The sequence below is a fragment of the Gracilinanus agilis genome, chromosome 6, assembly GCF_016433145.1.
Source record: "Gracilinanus agilis isolate LMUSP501 chromosome 6, AgileGrace, whole genome shotgun sequence".
In the NCBI taxonomy this organism is placed as follows: domain Eukaryota; kingdom Metazoa; phylum Chordata; class Mammalia; order Didelphimorphia; family Didelphidae; genus Gracilinanus; species Gracilinanus agilis.
Window position 1 is genome coordinate 36,014,477 of NC_058135.1, and position 22,796 is coordinate 36,037,272.

At 38.7% G+C, this 22,796-nt stretch overlaps 1 protein-coding gene across 1 annotated transcript in view; it reads left to right on the plus strand.

Annotated features, from left to right (window-relative positions):
* FRAS1 (Fraser extracellular matrix complex subunit 1) overlaps positions 1-21,627 on the plus strand; it is a 545,529-nt gene extending 523,902 nt beyond the window's left edge. Inside the window, exons 66-73 of the mRNA XM_044681606.1 lie at positions 2,125-2,275; positions 2,822-2,929; positions 4,657-4,816; positions 7,672-7,788; positions 11,472-11,638; positions 13,123-13,328; positions 16,397-16,543; positions 20,949-21,627. Of these exons, the coding sequence (XP_044537541.1) occupies positions 2,125-2,275; positions 2,822-2,929; positions 4,657-4,816; positions 7,672-7,788; positions 11,472-11,638; positions 13,123-13,328; positions 16,397-16,543; positions 20,949-21,542 (1,650 nt within the window). The 3' untranslated portion in view covers positions 21,543-21,627. The remainder of the gene's footprint in view (positions 1-2,124; positions 2,276-2,821; positions 2,930-4,656; positions 4,817-7,671; positions 7,789-11,471; positions 11,639-13,122; positions 13,329-16,396; positions 16,544-20,948) is intronic.
* Positions 21,628-22,796: the final 1,169 nt, after the last annotated feature.

Consider the following 22,796-nt stretch of genomic DNA (forward strand, 5'->3'; position numbering starts at 1 on the left):
TCCTATAATCCTATAAAGTAGGCCTGAGTTCAAATCCTGCATGTCTATTTACTAGCTATGTAATCCTGCGCAAGTCACTTAACTTGTCTAAAATCTTTAAAATGGAGCTAAAAATAGCACCTGCCTATCAGGTTTTTTTGTGAAGATCGAATGAGATGATAATCAGAAAGTCTGGCACATTTTAAGTACTATATAAATATAGCTATTCTTTATTATTATTATTAAAACCAACACCCATCTTTTATTAAATACATAAGCAATGGGGATACACAGAGGAAGAATAAAATGATCCATGCCTACAAGGAACTGGCATGCTAATATGGTAGATAACATGAACAAATATATCTGTTTAATCATTTCAGTCATTTCCAACTCTTCATTTGGGATCTTTTTTTTTTTTAATTTTCAAAATCCTTTTATTTTTTTTTAAGAATCTAAGTTTATTTATTTATTTAATTTAGAAGTTTTTTCCATGGTTACATGAATCATGTTCTTTACCTCCCCTCCTCCCTTGCCTCTCCCGTAGGCAAAGAGCAATTCCACTGGGTTTTACATGTGTCATTGATCAAGACCTATTTCCATATTATTGATATTTGCATTAGGGTGATTGCTTAGAGTCTGCATCCCCAATCATATTCTCATCAACCCACGTGATCAAGCAGTTGTTTTTCTTCTGTGTTTCTGCTCCCACAGTTCTTTCTCTGAATATGAATAGCGTTCTTTCTCATAAGTCCCTAAGAATTGTCCTGGGTCATTGCATTGCTGCTAGTAGAGAAGTTCATTATATTCGATTGTGCCACAGTGTATTGGTCTCTGTGTAAAAGGTTCTCCTGGTTCTGCTCCTTTCACTCTGCATCAATTCCTGGAGGTCTTTCCAGTTCACATGGAATTCCTCCAGTTCATTATTCCATTCCGCACAATAGTATTCCATCACCATCAGATACCACAATTTGTTCAGCCATTCCCCAATCGAACGGCATCCCCTCTTTTTCTAGTTTTTTGCCACCACAAAGAGCGCGGCTATAAATATTTTTGTACAAGTCTTTTTCCTTATGATCTCTTTGGGGTACAAACCCAGCAGTGCTATGGCTGAATCAAAGGGTAGGAAGTCTTTTATAGCCCTTTGAGCATAGTTCCAAATTGCCATCCAGAATGGTTGGATCAATTCACAACTCCACCAGCAATGCATTAATGTCTATTTGGGATCTTCTTGGCAGAGATACTGGAATGGTTTTCCATTTCCTTCTCTAGGTCATTTTCCAGATGAGGAAATTAAGACAAACATGGTTAAATGACTTCCCCAGAGTCACACAGCTAGGAAGTATCTGAGACTAGATTTGAACTTAGGTCTTAATGACTCTAAACCCAGCACTATATCCATTGTGCCTACATAGGTATTATGTGAGCATATATATATAGAAATACACATTAACTAAAGGGTAATTTAGGGGGAAAGAAATCAGTATGACTGTATATATAAATATACCTGTGCGTATATATATTTTACATATATATATATATATATATATATACATATATATATATACACGCATATTAACAATAGGGTAATTTGTAGGGAAAAGAATCAGTCTGATTATATATAGGCCTGAGTGTACATATATGTACATATATACAAAACTACCCGGTAATTTTTGGGGAAAGCAATTGGTGTGATTTAACATAGCCATCAGGAAATAACTTAAGCATGGAGGGAGAATTTGGCTCATATTTAGAATGCAGACCTAGAAGGGGCCCTCAAGATCATTATATCTAATTCCCTCCATTGAATAAAGAAAGAGTGGGGCCCCAAAGAGCTTAGCACAGTGACTGGCCCAGAATAGGTGCTAAATAAATGTTTATTAATTGATTGATATTGATTAATTGGTCAAGTGGCTTGCTGAAGGTCAAAGAGTTCAAATGTGGCTCATTGTAGCTTTCTTGTGTGAACCCTTTGGCCAGTAGGGCAAAAAACAGAAGGTGAAATCCAAGCATTACCTGTACATTTACATAGTACCTGGTAGCTGAGTCATGCCAGATGGATGTGAATTTATGCCTCAGCTTCCTCTCCTCCCACCCCCCTACAAATGTTCCCCAAACAAGTTTCGTCTCCTTTTTGTTTGGCAGGTGAGAGACTCTGCTCAGTCATTCCTGACAGTCCATGTTCCCCTCTATGTGTCCTACATCTACGTGACAGCCCCCAGGGGCTGGGCCTCCCTTGACCACCACACAGAGATGGAGTTCTCTTTCTTCTATGACACTGTTCTCTGGAGAACAGGTACCTACATTTGTCTCCTACTGTATTCCTCTCCTCAGTTTAGAGATGCTAGCTGAACAGAGACCAAATCCTTCTCTTTCACTATGGTTTCTGCATCATTCAAGGAAGTAATCCCATGTTTCTGAAAACTGGATGCATTATCTAAATGCATATCCATCTAGGTCCTGAAAAGCAAAATATCCACATTTGTGAAGACTATGAGATGGACTGGAGGCTATTTTTGAGTGGTAAGAGGACCGTGATGGTATGGAAAAAGCTAATTTACAAGAGTGGGTTTCTGAGAACCAACCAGGTAGAAAGGAGTCCTATTTAGTCATGGCAGCCTTTACCAGGACCATAATAAAGTGTTGACTTAGAACTTATTTATCAACAGACTGTAGAACCTGTGTAGGCACAATATATTACAATGACTTAAATGTAGCCATTATCCTCTTAAGCATTCATAATTTGAAAGTATCCCATAGGAAAAGCTAATATAGATCGGTGTTTTCATTGATTTCCTTGTGTCCTCTGACTTTGATTCTTATGTATGTTTTGCCTTGCCAGGAATTCAGACAGAAAGTGTGCTCTCAGCAAGACTTCAAATAATAAGGATCTACATTCGAGAAGATGGTCGTCTGGTCATTGAATTCAAAACCCACGCCAAATTCAGAGGTGGTTTATCTATTATTTCTTAGAATGGAGGTTTCTGACTTATCTAGCTTTCCCTTTCATATGAAATGGTTCTTCTTAAACTGAGACTCTGTAATAGGCTATGACTAATCCTCAATGGAATTATTAAGCAGCTTTGATCTTTCCAATGCATCAAGGCTTATATTATGTTAGTATCAATCAACTTTGGGAGTTCTTTATTGTTGTTACACGAATAAGAGCTAACCCAACCCCCTAAATCACTGCCACATACAATCATAGGAACCCTATTACTCATCCTCCACCCCAGTTCATCTTTGTTCTTCTTTAAAACAAGGCAGCACCTTTTTGTGAGGTTGTCACTGTGTTAGATTCGTGAATATGAACATGCCTTGTGATATTGCTTTTGTAATTGTAGGATCAAAAGAAAAAATTGTTGCCTTTTTATCTTTAGGGTATAGTGAGTCCTAGGGGCTTGGGGGGGAAGGAGTTAGGGAATGAAACTAAAAAACCTATATGGCATGGCCCTAGGGATGTGATGTCCATTAGGGTACCAACTCTAATTCCATTGTTTCAGTGGAAATTCTCATAGGGCAAATGGGTCCAGAGTGAGCCCTGTCCTGATTTATCTCTTATCTAAGTTTTTATAGGTAAAGATGATCAAGAAAATTCTTTTTAAGAGTCTATTCATGTAGAATTTAGCAGATCAGATACCTGTTAAACACAAGCTAGTGTATTAAGGGATGAGAAATATGGGACATCTTACTGAACAGTGGTCAACTTCAAGGGCAATTAATAGTCTTTTTTTAACCCTTACCTTCTGCCTTGGAATCAATACTATGTATTGATTCCATATACAATACTATGTATTGATTCCAAGGCAGAAGGGTGGTAAGAGATAGGCAATGGGAGTTAAAAGGGAGTTAAATGACTTGCCCAGGGTCACCCAGTTAGGAAGTGTCTGAAGTTAGATTTGAACCCAGGACCTCCCTTCTGTAGGCCTGCATTAAGTAGTAACCTAATTGTTTTCTTCAGATTTGTGAGGACTGATGGCTATGCCTTGAAAGAAACTCTAGTCCATCATTCCTTTAACTTATTAGACTCCATAATGGAAATTTTAGTGGCCTATAACCCATGTGTTGTAAATAATAATAAGCATAGAGCTATGACTGTTGTCATAAAGCTCAGGAATAGAACTAGGAGTTCTCTGAGACATTATAACTAAGGAAATTGGCTATATGTTTTAAATAAGTCGGAGAGATAGAGAGATAGACAGACAGACAGACAGATAGATAGAAAGAAAGTTATATCAATAATTTGCAAATCTTAAGTAGATCAAAATCAATTTATTTTAGCAGCTTTTCACCCTAAGGATATATGTTAGCTAACTTTCACAACTCAATTTTATATATAAATTTTTTTAATCTTATTAATCTTCACATTAGCATCTCTGTGAAGCACATTCCTTTCATTTGTACATATAAATAAAGTTATCAGTGTAAGACTGTGTAGACTAATGGGCTTCTGTGAGATGTCACACTTTCCCATCCAGTATGAAGAACATTCTAAACTCTGGAAAGGTCAGAACCATCAAGTCAATGTTAAACATCAGAAGTAATATGTATTTTACAGTAATAGCGAACTCAGTTGTACCATGACAGTAAAGATCTGAGTCACATCCTAGCTCTTGGAATATATTTCTGACTAAGATACTACAGTAATGCAAGTGTGTTTACTGCTTCTTGGTACAGGATACTTTGTCATGGAACACCACACTCTCCCAGATGTGAAGTCTTTCATAATGACTCCAGACCACCTTGGAGGAATTGAGTTTGATCTACAACTTCTGTGGAGTGCCCAGACTTTTGATTCACCATATCAGCTTTGGAGAGCAACGAGTTCTTACAACAGGTGAGTAGAGGTTGACACTGTTTTTTTAGGACTAGGGGCTATTTTTCAAGGTTCAAAAAGAGACATCCACTTCTTAGCTTTTGTGATCCTGGATAAGTCACTTAACTTCAGTTTCCTAGTCTTTACCACTCTTCTGCATTGGAACCAGTAATTTAATTATAAATTCTGGGGGGCAGGGGAGAAGGTGACAATGGTTTGGTCCAGCAGAAGGTTTTGGTCAAAGGAGAGACCTGGAAAAGAGTAAATTAAGTTACTTGCAAGGAATAACTTAGATCTCTGGCCCCTTTCTACTTTTCTAATTTCCTTTGAGCTGACTCCTCCAAGAACTCTATGATGCAGGGACACTGGCCTCTTGTTTGTTCCTTGCCCAAGTCTTCTATCTCTCTGCTCCTTGCATGACCTCATGCTTATAATTCTCTCCCTCTTCATGGCTGCCTCCTGATTTCCTTCAAGTCCCAGCTAAAATCCAACCTTTTACAAGAAGTCTTTCTCCAGCTGTCTTGCTTCTTCATGTCTTCCTTCTGTTGATTTTCCAGTTTATCACCTCCATATGTATCTTGTTTGGCCATAGTGATTTGCATGTTGACTTCCTATATGAGATTCTTGAAGTCTTTAACAAATTTTTTTTGTCCCTGTATCCCCAGTCTTTAGCACAGTGCCTGGCACACATCAGGCACTTAATAAATGTTTGTTGATTGAGTAGCACAACATAACCATTTAATAAATGGTTACTGGGGGGCAGCTAAGTGGTTGCATGGATTGAGGGCCAGGCTTAGAGACAGGACATTCTGGGTTCAGATCTGACCTCAGACACTTCCTAGTTGTGGCAACTGAGCAAGTCACTTAACTGGAAGGTAAGGGTTTTAAATAATAAAAAAAAATAAAAGGCTATTGACTTGACTTGACAAAAACACCATTTAGAGCACTGTAGCATTTAAATGGGTTTGACAAGTATTTGTTAAGTGCCTATTATTATTATTATGTGCCCTCAAAGGCCTTATATTCTACTGGAAGGAAAGAACCTATACATGGATAAGTAAATATAAAATAAATATGCAATAAATATAAAGTAATGGGAAATGAGTAGATGGGAGGGAAGCCATATGTACTAAAGAGCTCAGACTCAGACTTTCAACTGCCTTAAAGCAGGGGAGAGTTCCCTTCCAACCATAGGATTCCATGTCAATATAATTTTATTTCCCTTGTAATCATATATGTACATATACATTATATGTATGTATTATATATAGTATGCATTTAAAAACATGATTTTTCTCTAATGTAAGCAATATGTGTTGTTTTACAATATGATAAAGATGGAGATAGGTATTATTTGACAACATATATACAACCTATATCATATTATCTGCTTTCTTGGGGAGGAGGAAGGGGAATGGGAGAGAGAGAGCATGGATGGCAAAATGTCAGAAAACGAATATTCAGAATTGCATTACATGTAAAAAAACCATCATTATAAGAAGTCCATTGGTTTCACCAGATGGGTCTATGACAAAAAAAAAAAGGTTAATAACCTTATAGCAAATAGGGAGTCCTTCTCTCTTTTGGACACTGGGTTGTCCTCCCCATAACAGTAGCATTTTGGGCAAAATTATATCTCCCTGGAATTAGTTTTTTCTTTTACCTTCTATCTTAGAATCAATTCTGTATATTGGTTCCAAGAAAGAAGGGCTGGGCAAGATGGGTTAAGTGACTTGCTCAGGGTCACACAACTGGGAATATCTGAGACTAGATTTGAACCCAGGACTTCCCTTCTCTAGGCTTGACTCTCAAGGCCATCTCGTTGCCCCCATTAGTCCTTTCTTGATATTTGTTAATAGAAGGTACATCCAATTCTTCAGCCTGGTCTATTGATTCAGGTAGACTGCCCAAGTTTTTAGAAATCTTATGGGAATTAGCTAAGAGGATAGCTAAGTTTTGACTAATGAACCATAAATGGAAGCTTTTATTTTATCCCATTAGGAAGTAGTGTAGTGAGGTACCCAGAAGATGCTGAAGATCTAGCCAGTTCTACCCTTAGGGGCAAGCACCCTAGAGAGGCTAGTGGAATTTTTTTTATTTCTATGGGGTTGTATGTTCCAGGATAGTACGTTGATAGATGATGTCTCCATAGTCCCCCATCAGGGAGTGCAGGGCGAACTTGTCCCAAACATGCAGTGTGACCCCAGTTCTTTCATCAACACCTTGGCTCTTATGAGCTTGGTTAGTAAAGAGAAGCTTTCTCAACCCACTGCTCCTCTGCTAGTGTGTTCTCAGGCAATAAGAAACATAAAATATTTATCTATGTATCTTTTCTACCCATTCAATAAGAACCACAGTTACTGGAGTAGCTAGGTTGGCTCAGTGGATTAAGAGCCAGTTCTGGAGTCAAGAGGTCCTCGGTTCAAATCTGGCCTCAGATGCTTCCTAGCTGAGTGACTCTGGGCAAGTCACAACCCCCATTGCCTCTACCCCTCATCGCTCTTCTGCCTTGGAACTGATACTTAGTATTGATTCTAAGATTGATTCTAGGAAGGTAAGGGTTTTTAAAAAATAATTATGAGCAAATTTTCCCCAAGATCTAAAAGAAATGGCCATAATTTATATATCTTTATATATTTTCCCCTTCCACTCAGATTTTGAACAATTTTATTTTTCATCTGTTAGCTCAAATAAATGGAAGAAGCATTATTATAAAATCTCTGAGCGATGGCTGAATGTTAATAACCTATATTCCATAGAATTTGATGTGTATAAGTACTTCATTGCTAAATATACACTAAGGTCAGACTCTTTTCAGGTATGAAAAACAACCTTTCTGTCTCTCTTTAACTGTGGCTTCCTCTTGATATTTCCAGGAAGGACTACTCAGGGGAGTACACAATCTATTTAATCCCTTGTACCGTGCAGCCCACACAGCCTTGGATTGACCTCAGAGACAAGCCACTGCCCTGCACAGCCCATGCTCCAGAAAGGTGGGAGAATGAATTGGCCTCTCTCTTTACTGCCAAGCCCTGGCTAGGCAGGCTACCTGAGTAGAGTTTCTAAATACTAAGAAATGTAATTGCAGAGAAAATGTCTGAAGAAGGAAGGAGCTAAAGAATGAATTTGATATCTGTCATTCAGGCATCACTTAAGAAGCAATGCTGATTCATTAAAGGTTCCAGGCTTGGAAAAGGAATCCAGAAGTCTTTGGTTTAAAACAATGTGTTGTTCCCGTGCTTTCACAAATTCTAGAACCTGAGAAAAGAAGGAATGGGGGGTGGGTGGGAAGTTTTGAGTCAAGATAGCAAAATTTGAAGAGATGGTAAACAACAGTAATATGGTTGATGGTTAAAGAGGGATGGAAAATAGAGGCCAGCGATTTCCACCCTCACTCAGTAACTCAATCAGCCCATCTTCCACCCAATCAAAATCCTAGGAATTGTCTGCCTCATTTGTGTCAAGTTCAAATAAAAATATGGACCTCTAAACCCTAACTAAAGACCTCTGTAGGCCATATATTGACATTATCTACATTTTTTTTGTATTTTCATTTATTTTATTAAATATTTCTCAATTTAATTTTTCCATTTTAATCTGGTTTAGGACACAGTGTGGAATTTTGTAGACCACATGCAGCCTGTGGGCTGTGTGTTTGACCCTTATTGTTCATAGACCTCCAGAGCACTCTCCTTCCTTCCTCTCACTTATAATCTTACTCTCCTCCCCAAACCCTGCTCTTACAATAGGGGATTTCAGCATATATCAAACAGCCTAACTCATTTTCTATAATCTATTTCTCCACCTCAGCTCAATCACATACAAAGATATCCTGGATCTAGCTATCATTTACAAATGCCCCATCTCCATGCTCAAGAATTCTGAAATTCCCTTCCTGACTTTAATCTACTGGCTTTATATTTCTCTTCCTGTCTCCTTTGTCCACATTATGACCATTGATCCCCCAACTCTTCAATTCTCTCTGTGTCCATTTCCCCAGCACTGGTCACTCTTTTCTTGAGTCCTTGACCCTCTTATCATATCTACAATTTCACACTGCCAAATCAGATCACTCCCACCAGGTTTCATTCTTTCCTACAGGGCTCTGTTCTGGGCCCCTTTCTCTTTTCTCTCTATATTACTTCATTTAGTGATCTTATCAGTTTCCATAAATTTACTAATTACCATCTCTATGCTAATGAATCTCAAATCTATCTCTCCAGCCGTAATCTCTCCGCTGACCTCCAGTCTCGAATCCCCAGTGGCTTTTCAGATATCTCAAAAACTAGATGCCCAGTATACATCTTAAACTGTCCAAAACATGTCCAGAACTGAACTCATTATCCTTCTCCTTAAAACCTCCCCTGTACTGTCACGGGCATCAACATCCTCTTAGTCCCCAGGCTTGAAACCTAGGTATTATATTTGGACTCCTTATTATCTTATCCCCCCAAATGCAGGTTTTGGCCAAAGGCTGCCAATTTTACCTTTGCACATCTCCCATATACACCCCCCTTTTCTCTTCTAAACTGTTCCCACCCTGAGGCAGACCCTCATCACTTCATTCCTGTATTGTTGCAATACCTTGCTGGTGGGTCTGCCTGCCACAAGTCTTTCCCCACTCCAGCCCATCCTCCAATCAGTCACCAAAGTGGTTTTCCTAAAGCACTGGTATGACCATGTCACTCCCATACTCAATAACTCCCATTGGCTCCCTATCACTTCCAGGACCAAATACAATATCCTCTGTTTGCCATTCCTTCATAACCTCCTCCTTCCCTCCATCTCAACAGTCTCCTTACACTTTACAACCCCATCATGTACTCATCAGTATTGGGACAATAGACTCATTGCTTTCCCACGAACAAAGACACTCCATCTCTCAGTTCCAGGTATTTTTTTCTTTGATTGTCTGCTATGTCCAGAATGCACTTCCTCATCATCTACACCTCCTGGCTTCCCTAATTTCCTTTAAGTCATAGCTAAAATCCCACCTTCCTCAAGAAGCCTTTCCCAGTCCCTCTTAATTCTAGTGCCTTCCTTCTTTTCATTATTTTGTATTTATCTTCTATATATTATGCTTTTCTTTTTTGTCTCCAGTGCTCAGCACAGTGGCTGGCACATAGAAGGCACTTAATAATACTTATTAACTGATTAATAGGAATCATAGATTTCTATCTAGAAGAGAACTCAGCTTCTATTTATTTCCTTTGATTCAGATCTCTCCCCACTCCACTGCCAAAGTGATATTCGTAAAGTATAATCTAACCATGTGTGTCACCTCTAGGATTATTATGTACCTATTATGTGCCAGGCACTAGGGATCTAAAAAGAAAAAATGAAATAGTCTCTGCCCTCAAGGAGATTACATTTGATTGGAGGGTAAAGAACAGAGAGACATACATAGAAAAAGTAAATACAAAAATTACACAAAATAATTTTGGGAGGAAAGCACAGGTTGGAAGGTTAATACATAATAGGAGGTTCCAAAAATAGTAATAGAAAGGTTAGATAGAGTGGGATAGGGACATGGGAGAAAGAAGCATCAGAGGCCAAGGTCTAATGTCCAGGAAAGGGACTTTTGACTTAGATGGCTGACATCTCGGAATCCCAGGACTTCTTATGAAGTGAATAGGTTGTCATATCCTTCTTGATGGTAATGGTAATATTGATTTGATTGTCAATGCCTAAGGAAAAAACTGTATTTGGAGCAAAGTCAAATATGGCAGCAGATCAGAAAATAGCCTTCCCTGGCTTTGCCTAATGGTCAGGGAAGAGGTTGATGTTATTGAGTTATTGAGTCATGAGGCATAAAGAGATACTCTCCAATCCTTATCCAAGTCAACACTGTCCCAGGTATTGAATAGCACCAATTATCTTCCCCTTGTGGAGAAAGTCTCCATAATCTGATCAGAAAACCCCCAGCATCTAGGAATGTTTCTATGTCAAGCCATCATTGGACGGATGAAATTGGCAGCAATTTTTTTTTTAAACCCTTGTACTTTGGTGTATTGTCCCATAGGTGGAAGAGCGGTTAGGGTGGGCAATGGGGGTCAAGTGACTTGCCCAGGGTCACACAGCTGGTAAGTGGCTGAGGCCGGGTTTGAACCCAGGACCCCCCGTCTCTAGGCCTGACTCTCACTCCACTGAGCTACCCAGCTGCCCCGCAATTTTTTAATATTGAACTGAAATTTGCCACCGTATGCCTTGTATCCAGAGTTCTTAGTTCTTCTCTGGGACCAAGCAAAATAAACCTTCTATGTAATAGCCTTTTAATGACTTCAAGGCAGTTATCAGCTAGTTATCAGCTATCCACCGAGCCCAGAGTCAAGAACCCTTGAGTTCAGTTCCAATCTAGATACTTAGCTGTGTGATCCTGGGCAAGTCACTTAATCTTTGTCTGCCTTAGTTTCCTCAAATGTAAAATGAGGATAATGATAGCATCTACCTCACAGGGTTTATGTGAAGATGAAATGAGATAATATTTGTAAAGCATATTATAGGCACTTAATAAATACTTATTCCCTTCCCCTCTCCTCTAAATCTTCTCTTTTCTATGCTTAATATGTCTAGTTCCTTCTATTCTAGTTCCTTCATGGCCTTATTTCAAGAAGACAGAATTGTATGAAACATGGTCCACCTTTTCATGGAGCTCTTGTTTCTTTCCTTCATTTAGATTTTTGATACCTATTGCATTCCAGCAGACTAACCGCCCAGTGCCAGTTGTCTATTCACTCAACACTGAATTTCAGCTATGCAACAATGAAAAAGTGTTTCTGATGGACCCAAGCACCTCTGACATGTCGCTGGCAGAAATGGATTACAAAGGGGCTTTTTCAAAGGGTAAGACTATCTACACAGCTATATCTGGATCTCAAGAGAAAAAGGAAGAAAAATGAGACAAATATCTCTTCCCATGAGCTTTCACTTAGACATCCTCAGCATAGATTGGCTGATGTGTGGTTCTACAGGGGCAAAAACCTTTGTATACTCCTTAGTAGAGTGGGGAAAAAAACCCACTAACTTTGGAGTCAGAGGACCTGGATTCAAATTTTGCCTTCCTCTAAGGCCTTTGTGACTTTTAATAGGTTACTTCTTTGGGCTTCCGTTTCTTCATTTGCAAAATGAGGGGGTTGGACTAGAACAGTGGTTCTCAAAGTTCTCTCAAAGTGGTTCTCTCCCTTTGCACTCTTAGAAATTATTAAGTACCTCAAAGAGCTTTTGTTTATGTGGGTTATATCTGTTTATATTTAACATTAAGAATGATACTGATTCTGAAATATCCATTAATTCATTTAAACAATAATATATGAGAACACTTAATACAATAGTATATAATAATGTAATAATAATAAGCCTATTGCATTTTAAGATAAATAAAATATTCTTTTTGAAAAAAGCTGCATTCTTTAGGTGCAGCTAGAGTGGATAAAGTGATAAGCCTGGAATTAGGAGGGCCTGGATTCAAATATGACCTCAGGCACTTCTTCTCTGTGTGACTTAACCCCCATTGCCTAGCTCTTACCATTCTTCTGCTTTAGAACCAGTTATCTGTTCTAAGATAGAAGGTAAGGGTTTTTTTGTTTTGTTTTGTTTTTTAAGGAAAAAAAGAAACAACCAAATTTTCTAAAACAAAAAGAATGGTATTGTTTTACCTACAATTTTCAAACATCTCTCTTTTTTTTAATATACTTTTTTGTTTTTACATATGTATCTCTTTTATTTCTGGCTTAATAAAAGATGACTGGATTCTCAAATCTGCTTCTTTACTAAACTGATTGTGATATGTTGTTTAGGTTGAAATTTATGAAGAAAATTAGGCCTCACAGTTAGAAAATTAGAAAAGAGAGAACAATTTTAATGGGCAAATATGGACCTCAGGAAGGAGTCTTGGAGATTTTGATGAATGCATGAACTACACTTTGAGAACTGCTGGACTAGATGATTTCTCAGTTTCCTTCCAACTTTGGATCTGTGATTCTTTAGGTCTGAGCTAGATATTCTTATTTTCTATTGATTCAACTCAAGGTAGTACACCTGGTACAATCCATTGCAGTGACTGGCAGTAAGACCTAAACCAGGCTTTGTAGCCTTTGCAAACTCAGGCAAATCACTCAATCCCTCAGTACCTCAGATATTTAATAATAATGCCTGCCTTCTTTCTACATCTTCAGGGTGTTTGAAGACCAATGAGATAAACATACAAAAATATGCTATTATGCAAATATCTAAAATCATTCTGTCCTATATACCTTGTCATTCTCCCTCCATTTTTTTCTCACCCAAATTCAAATTCTGACATCGTTCTTACTCCTCCATCTTTATAGGTCAGATCCTCTATGGCCGTGTACTTTGGAATCCTGAGCAGAACCTGAACTCGGCTTACAAATTGCAGCTGGAAAAAGTCTACCTCTGTACTGGCAAAGATGGCTATGTGCCTTTCTTTGACCCCACTGGGACAATATACAATGAAGGGCCACAATATGGATGTATTCAACCTAATAAGCACTTAAAGCACAGATTCCTGTTGCTGGTATGAAAATTATTGGAAGCCAAGACGTGAAATTTCTAACTTGGTCCATTTCTTCTTGTTGTTTTTTTTCCTTCTTCTTTACCCAACTAAATTCTTTTCCTTTATCCTTTGGTAAGATAAAATATCAACTCTTAGTAGCACAGAAATATTGTCCATAAGGGGCAACAAAGGTTCCTTCTGCTGATTTTGACCAGAGAGAAATATAAAGTCCCACCCCTAGATATGAACTTCCATATTTAGTTGCAAGAGATGGTGGACTCCTGACCCAAAAACAGAATGTCCTAACAAAGGCTTTTAAATATATATTTCTCTAGAATCTCTAAATAAAAAACAAAAACTTTAAACTGAAAAGGAAAGAGGAAGGAAAAAACTACCCACCATTGTAGAGTAACTGTAGTATAGGAAGAAGCTAGGAAGAGACAGCAAAAATTTTACAGGAGATAAAATCATAGAAAGGAGCCCTTAACAAAACCAGATGTGTATATGTGTATATATGTATATATATAAAAATATGCACACACTTATAACTATATGTGAATATATATGTGTACAAATTGACAAAAAATAGTTAAGAAAGTGTTTGGAAAGTGTTTTCTTAACTATTTTTTGTCAATTTGTACATATATTGACAAAAAATAGTTAAGAAAACACTTTTCCAAACAAATAAAACTGGAACTCAACAATTGGAAAGCCATTAATTGATCATGGGTAGGATGAGCTAACATAATAAAAATGAACATTCTACCCAAATTAATTTACCTATTTAGCGCCATACCTATCAAACTACCAAAAAACTTCTTTACTGAATTAGAAAAAACTATAACAAATTTCATTTGGAATAACAAAAGATCAACAATATCAAGGGAAATAATGAAAAAAAATATGAAGGAAGGGGGCCTAGCAGTACCAGATATTAAACTATACTATAAAGCAGCAGTCATCAAAACAATATGGTACTAGCTAAGAGTCAGAGGGGAGGATCAGTGGAATAGACTTGGGGTAAGTGACATCAGCAAGACAGTGTATGATAAACCCAAAGAGCCCAACTTTTGGGAGATGAATCCACTATTTGACAAAAACTGTTGGGAAATTTGGAAAAAATTATGGGAGAGATTAGGTTTAGATCAACATCTCACACCCTACACCAAGATAAATTCAGAATGGGTGAATGACTTGAATATAAAGAGGGAAACTATAAATAAGTTAAGTGAACACAGAATAGTATCCTTGTCAGATCTCTGGGAAAGGAAAGATTTTAAAACCAAGCAAGAGTTAGAGAAAATTACAAAATATAAATTAAATTGTTTTGATTATATTAAATTAAAAAGCTTTTGTACAAACAAAAACAATGTAGTCAAAATCAGAAGGGAAACAACAAATTGGGAAAAAATCTTTATAACGAAAAACTCTGATAGAGGTCTAATTACTCAAATATACAAGGAGTTTAATCAATTGTATAAAAAATCAAGCCATTCCCCAATTGATAAATGGGCAAGAGACATGAATAGGCAATTTTCAGGTAAAGAAATCAAAAGTATCAATAAGCACATGAGAAAGTGTTCCAAATCTCTAATAATTAGAGAAATGCAAATCAAAACAACTCTGAGGTATCACCTCACACCTAGCAGATTGGCTAAAATGAAAGAAGGGGAGAGTAATGAATGCTGGAGGGGATGTGGCAAAATTGGGACATTAATGCATTGCTGGTGGAGTTGTGAACTGATCCAACCATTCTGGATGGCAATTTGGAACCATGCTCAAAGGGCTATAAAAAAATGCCTGCCCTTTGATCCAGCTATGCCATTGTTGGGTTTGTACCCCAAAGAGATCATAAATAAACAGACTTGTACAAAAATATTTATAGCTGCACTTTTTGTGGTGGCAAAAAACTGGAAAAGGAGGGTATGTCCTTCAATTGGGGAATGGCTGAACAAACTGTGGTATATGCGGGTGATGGAATACTATTGTGCTCAAAGGAATAATAAACTGGAGGAGTTCCAGGCGAACTGGAGAGACCTCCAGGAACTGATGCAGAGCGAAAGGAGCAGAGCCAGAAGAACATTGTACACAGAGACTGATATACTGTGGTAAAATCGAATGTAATGGACTTCTGTACCAGCAGCAATGCAATGACCCAGGACAATTCTGAGGGATTTATGGTTAAGCACAGTACCCACATTCAGAGGAAGGACTGCAGGAGAGGAAACATATAAGAAAAACAGTTGCTTGAATGCATGGGTTGGGGTGGACATGATTGGGGATGTAGACTCGAAACTACCACACCAATGCAACTATCAACAATTTGGAAATAGGTCTTGATCAAGGACACATGATAAAACCAGTGGAAATCTGTGTTGGCCATGGGTGGGGGAAGTGTGGGGGGTGAAGGGGAAAGTAGGAGCATGAATCATGTAACCATGTTAAAAATGAATATTAATAAATGTTTAAAAAAATAGTTAAGAAGTTGAATTTGAAAATTTAAGGTAAGAAAAGAAATTTGACTTCATTAGATTTGGTGATATGAGACCTGTGCCTGAACAGCTTTCATGGGTTGTCTTTATTCAAAGATACAAAAGGGCAAGCATTCTATATTAAGAATGTATATTCTGGAGAGTTAGGTGGCTAAGTGGATGGTTTTTTTTCCCCCTAAAACTATTACCTTCTATTCACCTGGCTTGGTGAATATAGAGCCAGACATGGAGGCAGGAGGTCCTGGGTTGAAATCTTGCCTCAGACACTTCTGAGCAGGTTGCTTGACCTCAATTGCCTAAACATTACTGCTCTTCTGCCTTGGAACCAATACTTAATATTGATTCTAAGACAGAAGGTAAGAATTTTGGGGAAAAAAATCATACTTCCTTCTCTTAAGTAATACTGTATTTATTAATCTTTTTTAAATGTTGCATCTTCCCAATAGGAAGAATGCAATTTCCTTGAGGTCAGGAATTGGTCTTCATTCAATCTTTATATAATGCCTTGCCCAAAGCAAATGTTTCATAAATTCTGGCTAAATGAATAAAGGAATATTTCTGTAACTCTAGACTATTCATTTCTCCTATTAATTCTAGGATCGAAGCCAGCCAGAAGTCATTGATAAATACTTCCATGATGTGCCTTTTGATGCCCACTTTGCTTCTGATTTATCTGATTTCCATGTGGTCAGTAACATGCCAGGTGTGGATGGATTTACTCTGAAAGTAGATGCACTTTATAAGGTAGGGTTTTTTAAAATTATTAATATAATTTATTTCCAGCCATCTCAGCCCTTCTCTTCTCTCCCCACACCATGGAAGACATCATCTTGAAAACAGATATGTATATTTAATGTCTTTCATAGTCTCACTTCATTCTCTAAAGGTGAATATTCACAAGTTATTCTTCAAATATTCAATCTGTAGCTATATATAGTGTTCTTGATTCTACTCTTCATTATCTCATGTAGTTCTTTCCAAGTATTTTTATTTATTTTTTATTTTGAATATTTTCCCATAGTTGCATGTTTCATGTTCTTTCCCTCTCCCCCAAGCCCCCCTAACCCTTTTTAGCTGACACACAATTCCACTGGGTTTTACATGTATCATTGATCAAGACCTAATTCCATATTATTGATAGTTGGACTAAAGTTATCGTTTAGAGTCTACCTCCCCAATAACATCCCCATCAGCCCATGTGTTCAAGCAGTTGTTTTTCTTCTGTGTTTCTCCTCCCATAGTTCTTCCTCTGAATGTGACTAGTTTTCTTCTTCATAAGTCCCTCAGCCTTGCTCTGGATCCTTGCATTGCTGCTAGTACAGAAGTCCATTACATTCGATTTTACCACAGTGTATCAGTCTCTGTGTACAGTGTTCTTCTGGTTCTGCTCCTTTTACTCTGCATCAATTCCTGGAGGTCGTTCCAGTTCACATGGAATTCCTCCAGTTTTTCCAAGTATTTTAAAAATTAATCTACTCAGTGTTTCTTATTCAGGTAGATTTTATGAGAAACAGTGAAGCAGTGAACTAAGTTTCTTTTTAAAACCCCCCAAAAGGGGGGACAGCTGGATGGCTCAGTGGATTGAGAGCCAGGCCTACAGATGGGAGGTCCTGGGTTCAAATCTGGCCTCAGACACCTCCCAGCTGTGTGACCCTGGGCAAGTCACTTGACCCCCATTGTCTACCCTTACCACTCTTCTGCCTTGGATCCAATACACAGTATTGATTCCAAGATAGAAGGTAAAGGTTTAAAAAAATTTTTTAAAACGCCAAAAAGGACAAGGATTGATTCTGAATTTTGTTTATCTTTTTACAATGTCTTTGAGAAAGATTCAGACCTCAGCTCCAGCCCCACTGCAATGTTTCATAGTTATATGCAAGTGACTCTAGGCTCCCCAAGGCATTGCTATCACCAGGATACAAGCTTTGGCCAGTCTGCCAAGCTGGGAAAGCTTCAAATATGGGTCCAGTCACAGACTTTGTGTCGGATAGCCGGCCTGACGGAGTTGGGAGAGTCACAACATCTCCAGATCAATCTCTGGATGATGAATATTTTTGGCCTCAGCAACTCACGAAATCAACTCCTGAGTCAAAATGATGATATGGTAGAGTGGAGTCAGCCCTTCCATTCATTCGTTGTGAATTGTAACAAGTGACTGAACACGTCGCCACCTATTTGGTGTTCAGATTCATCATCTCCAAAATGAAGGAGTGGGCTAGAAAATCTTCCTCCTCCAGTACTGAGCAGTATTTCAGAATTCTTTCGCTCCCTGCCTTCCGTTGCAGCAGAGCTATGTACCTAGTGGTCATTTTCACCGGGAGCCTTCCTGGAAACCTCTATTGACTCAAGCCCTGGGCTGGGTCAACTGGTCTACACGCCATCCTGCAGACGTGTGGATAGGTCGAGGCTTTCCTCCCAAAGGCATCTGTGTGCGTTTTGTGGTGCCACAAACATCACGCAGGCATTTGGAATGACGGAGACAGCCGGCGTGGGAGGAACATAAAGGAGCTTCCATGGCCAGGTTCCATTTTCCCTATTTTTGAAAACTAACTCCAGATCTCAGATTTCTGGGCTTTGTATCCCATCTGGTATCGGGGAGGAGTAAGGACAGTTTGGGGGGGATAAAAGATTCTTCACTGGATTCATCCCTTTTCACTATCCTTTGTGGGATGATTCAGGAACTATTCAGTTAGCAGGTTTCTCTTACATATGTACGATGCACATCATAATGAATGAATTAATGAGTCTGTTCAAGGCAGCTACGTGGTGCAGTGGACCCGAAGTGAGGAAGACCTGAGTTCAAATCCAACCTCAGAAACTAGTGGCATAATACTGGGCAAGTTACTTAACATTTATCTGTCTCATTTTCTCTAGCTGTAAAATGGGGATAATAATAGCACTGTTCCCAGTATTGACAGGAGGATCAAATGAGATTTTATTATTGTTTCAGTCATTTTAATCATGTCTGACCCTTCATGACCTCATTTGTGGTTTTCTTAGCAAAGGCACAGGAGTGGTTTGCCTTTTCCTTCTGCAATTTATTTTACAGATGAAGAAATGTAGACAAATAGGGTTAAGTGATTTATCCAGGGTCACACATTCAGTCATTGTCTGAGGCTATATTTGAAATCATGAAGATGATTCTTTCTAATTCCTGGCCTGGTACTCTATCCACCATGCCACCTAGCTGTCCAACATATGAGATTACTCCTGAAGAATTGCCCAAGAAATTGATGTAAAGAGATAAATGGGCAGAAAAGAAAGTGGACTAGCCATAGAGTAAGAGGAAGTAAAAAACCAATGGACAGCCCATCTGCTTTTTTGGTCTACCTGAAGCCCCAAAGGGACTAGAGGAAGTCTACTAGCACATTAGGAGGACCACTAAGAAGAATTAATGGGAAGGTATGGACAACTGCATGGTGTATGAATGGGATATGAGTTGAAAGCTCCATCAATGAGATCATGGGCCCATCCAATTATTAAAGTCATGCTTGATTTAAATGTGTACATTTTTGTCTAAATTATTTTAGTTGGGGGTCAGTCGTTTTTATAGCATCATTTTGAAAATGCCTAAAATTCTTTGTATTCTGAAATATTTAGTATGTAAAATAGTCATGATTTCCCCAATCTTTTTTTAAAAGAATATAATTTCTACATGAACAAGATGAATAGATAATGAAGCACTATACCTTGAAACAAAATAAAATAACAATCATAATAAGAAGATGTAGATTTTGTTTGACTCCACCAAGATCCTTCATTCACGTTTCTTCACGTTGGCAAGATGACCCTACGTTCTCCAAAGCAACACTAAAGTGTGTCAGTGTCCACAATGATAACTTTTCTAGGTTTTCTTTCTTTTTCTGCTGGAGAGATGTCCACTCTTGTCACAGCAATGAACTGTCCACTGTCTGAGCTGAGTTTGGAGGTCATAGTTTTAGAACTGGAATGGGTCTTAAATATCATGAGTCCAAACCCTGTATTTTACAGATGGGAAAACAGCCCAGCAATTTTGCATGCCTTTCCCAAAATGATGAGATAGGATTCAAACTCAGGTCTTCTTGATACCAAGTCTTGCCTCCATGTTCTCTATACCATGCTGTATCTCCAAGGAGACTGTAGGATGAAGAATTTTTTAGCCATAGCAACTTTTCCAGTCTCATCCCAACTGGAAGTATTCTTGGGCCCCATCTCACTAGTGATGGGCAAAAGAACTTTGTTTGACTTACCCTATTTCCTGCCTACATTCATTCCTCAATTCTTAGTCAATCTGGTGCCTGAAGCCAGACTTAAATGCAGATACTCAAACTACTTAGCCCTTCTATAGCTCAAAACTCCAAAGCTCAAGCAGTCTGCCAGCGTTAGCCTCTCTAAGGACTTTAATTAATGGAAGTGCACACAATAGGCAAAAATCACATATATGAACTTCCATATTTGCATAATCATAAAGAAATATTTAATATTGTAAAAGAAACAAGGGCACCTAACATGGCAGACAAAAATGTATGATTTTATATTAAAAAGAATTACTGGGGCAGCTGAGTAGCTCAGTGGAGTGAGAGTCAGGCCTAGAGACAGGAGGTCCTAGGTTCAAACCCGGCCTCAGCCACTTCCCAGCTGTGTGACCCTGGGCAAGTCACTTGACCCCCATGGCCCACCCTTACCAATCTTCCACCTATGAGACAATACACCGAAGTACAAGGGTTTTAAAAAAAAAGAATTACTGGTCTCAAAAGAAAAGGAAGTATTACTGTTTCTTTTCTTTCAGCTCTATCTATTTTTACCACTTACCTATATTATCTTTTATTTGTTGTCCAGTTGTTTCAGGCATGACTGACTCTCCATGACCCCATTTGGGGTTTTCTTGGCAGAGATTCTGGAGTAGTTTGACATTTCCTTCTCTGGCTCATTTTATAGACAAGGAAACTGAGGCAAACAGGGTCAAGTGATTTGCCTGAGGCCAGATTTGAACTCAGCTCTTCTTGACTCTAAGCCTGGAGCTCTATCCACTGTACCAACTAGCTGCCCATTATCTTTTATACCATTTATATCTTTTATACCAATATTTCTGGCTATTATATAATTTTCTCTGCAACTCAAATTACTGCTTTGCTTACACTAAAATGAACTCTTTGTTCTCTCCTTTCAGGTGGAAGCAGGACACCAGTGGTACCTCCAAGTGATCTATATCATTGGCCCTGACACCATCTCTGGGCCACGAGTGCAGCGTTCTCTCACATCTCATGTGAGGCGCAGCCGCAGAGACTTCGTGGACCACACAGGCCGACTGACCCTTGACGATTCCCTCATCTATGACAATGAAGGGGACCAAATCAAGAATGGCACCAACATGAAGTCATTGAACCTGGAGATGCAGGAATCAGTTGTGGCTGCTTCTTTGTCCCAGACTGGAGCATCGATCGGGAGTGCTCTGGCTGCTGTCATGTTACTCCTGTTAGTGCTCTTGGTGGCTTATTTCATCACCAGAAAATGCCAAAAACAAAACAAGAAGAGAGCTACAGAGGACATATTGGAGGAATACCCTCTGAACACCAAGATAGACATACCCAAGAGAAATCCAGACAGGCTGGAGAAGAACATGAATAGACAGTATTGTACTGTGCGAAACATCAATCTGTTGAATGAGAATGAGGGGCCCTACAAATTCAAAGGTGCTACAGTCAAAAGGGTGAACCTGGAAGTCAAAGTTCATAACAATTTACAAGATGGAACTGAAGTTTGATGGCAGTGACCCATCTGTATTTTTTCTAAAAGTCTTTTTATAAATGGTAAATAATAATAAAAAGGTTGCTGGTATTTTTATAATCTTGTGGAAAAAGGGAAAACTATAGCTTTGAGTGGTGGCCTGCACTATAGCACATGCTTCAACTCACAGCTGAGCTACCTCATCCAGGGAAGAACCAAGGGAGACCCTCAGGACAGGAAACACTAAGTAGCTGGTGTTTTAGTGGGTGTCCACATTCATTTTTTTCAACATCAGCAAATGGATTTTTTTGTCATGGTGGTCTTGGGAGACTAGAACTTTACCTATAAGTTGATGCAGATATGATGATTTTTTAAAAACCAACAGTATGGTACAGTGGGAAGAGCATTAGATTTGGAGACTGGGGTTCAAGTCCCAGTCTTGCCATTAATACACTTTAGTACTTTAAGAAAGTTATTACATTTCTCTAGGCTTCAGTTTCTGTCAGATGAGGGGGTTGGACTAAGCTTAAGAGGTAACTCCAGATCTTGTGATCTGAAGCTAATCACTTCCATTTCCCCTCTGCCTTTCCTTGGATGATCTAGCCTGGATTGCTGATCCGTGAACTCTCAATTGGACTTTTTTGGGGGGGGTGTAAAATTTTTTTCCTCCAAGCATGCTTACCATTCACTAACTGCTATTCATACTGGCAGGGCACCTTTCTCCAAGAAGTTTCCAGATGTTTTCAAGAATTGTTCCATAGTCCCCATAAGAAAACTTCAGGTCTCCCTTGACAGCAAGGAGGCATAGATCAGTGCCCACTTTCCAGTGTGGAAAATTGAGACCTGGAGAAGTCAAAGGCTTGGCCAATATCTTAAAGCAAATCACTGTTTATTAGTTTGCTCCTGAATCAATTATTCTTTTCCCAATTCCCATGTTTACTATCCAGAGGGATACACCCACAAAGCATCAATCAATCTTTGTCAAATATCATCTGCATGCTCTCCCACTGAACATTATTAGTCCACATAGTCATTGATGCACTTTCAATTTGTCTTTCCTAGAAAACCTGCCATGATCTCTTACTCTTCCAGGTTTTATTTATCTACTATCTGATAGTAGAGTATCCTATGCTCTTTACTAACTGTGGATTTTGGAGGTATGAATATACATATATGTTGGATTTTGGTAGGGCAAATTACAGAAAAGTCAAGGAGAAGAGCCAGTTAGAATTGAGCCAGGGAGAGTTGGGTGCTTCCTGATCCCTTTTGCTACATCCATCTCCCTCCCTTG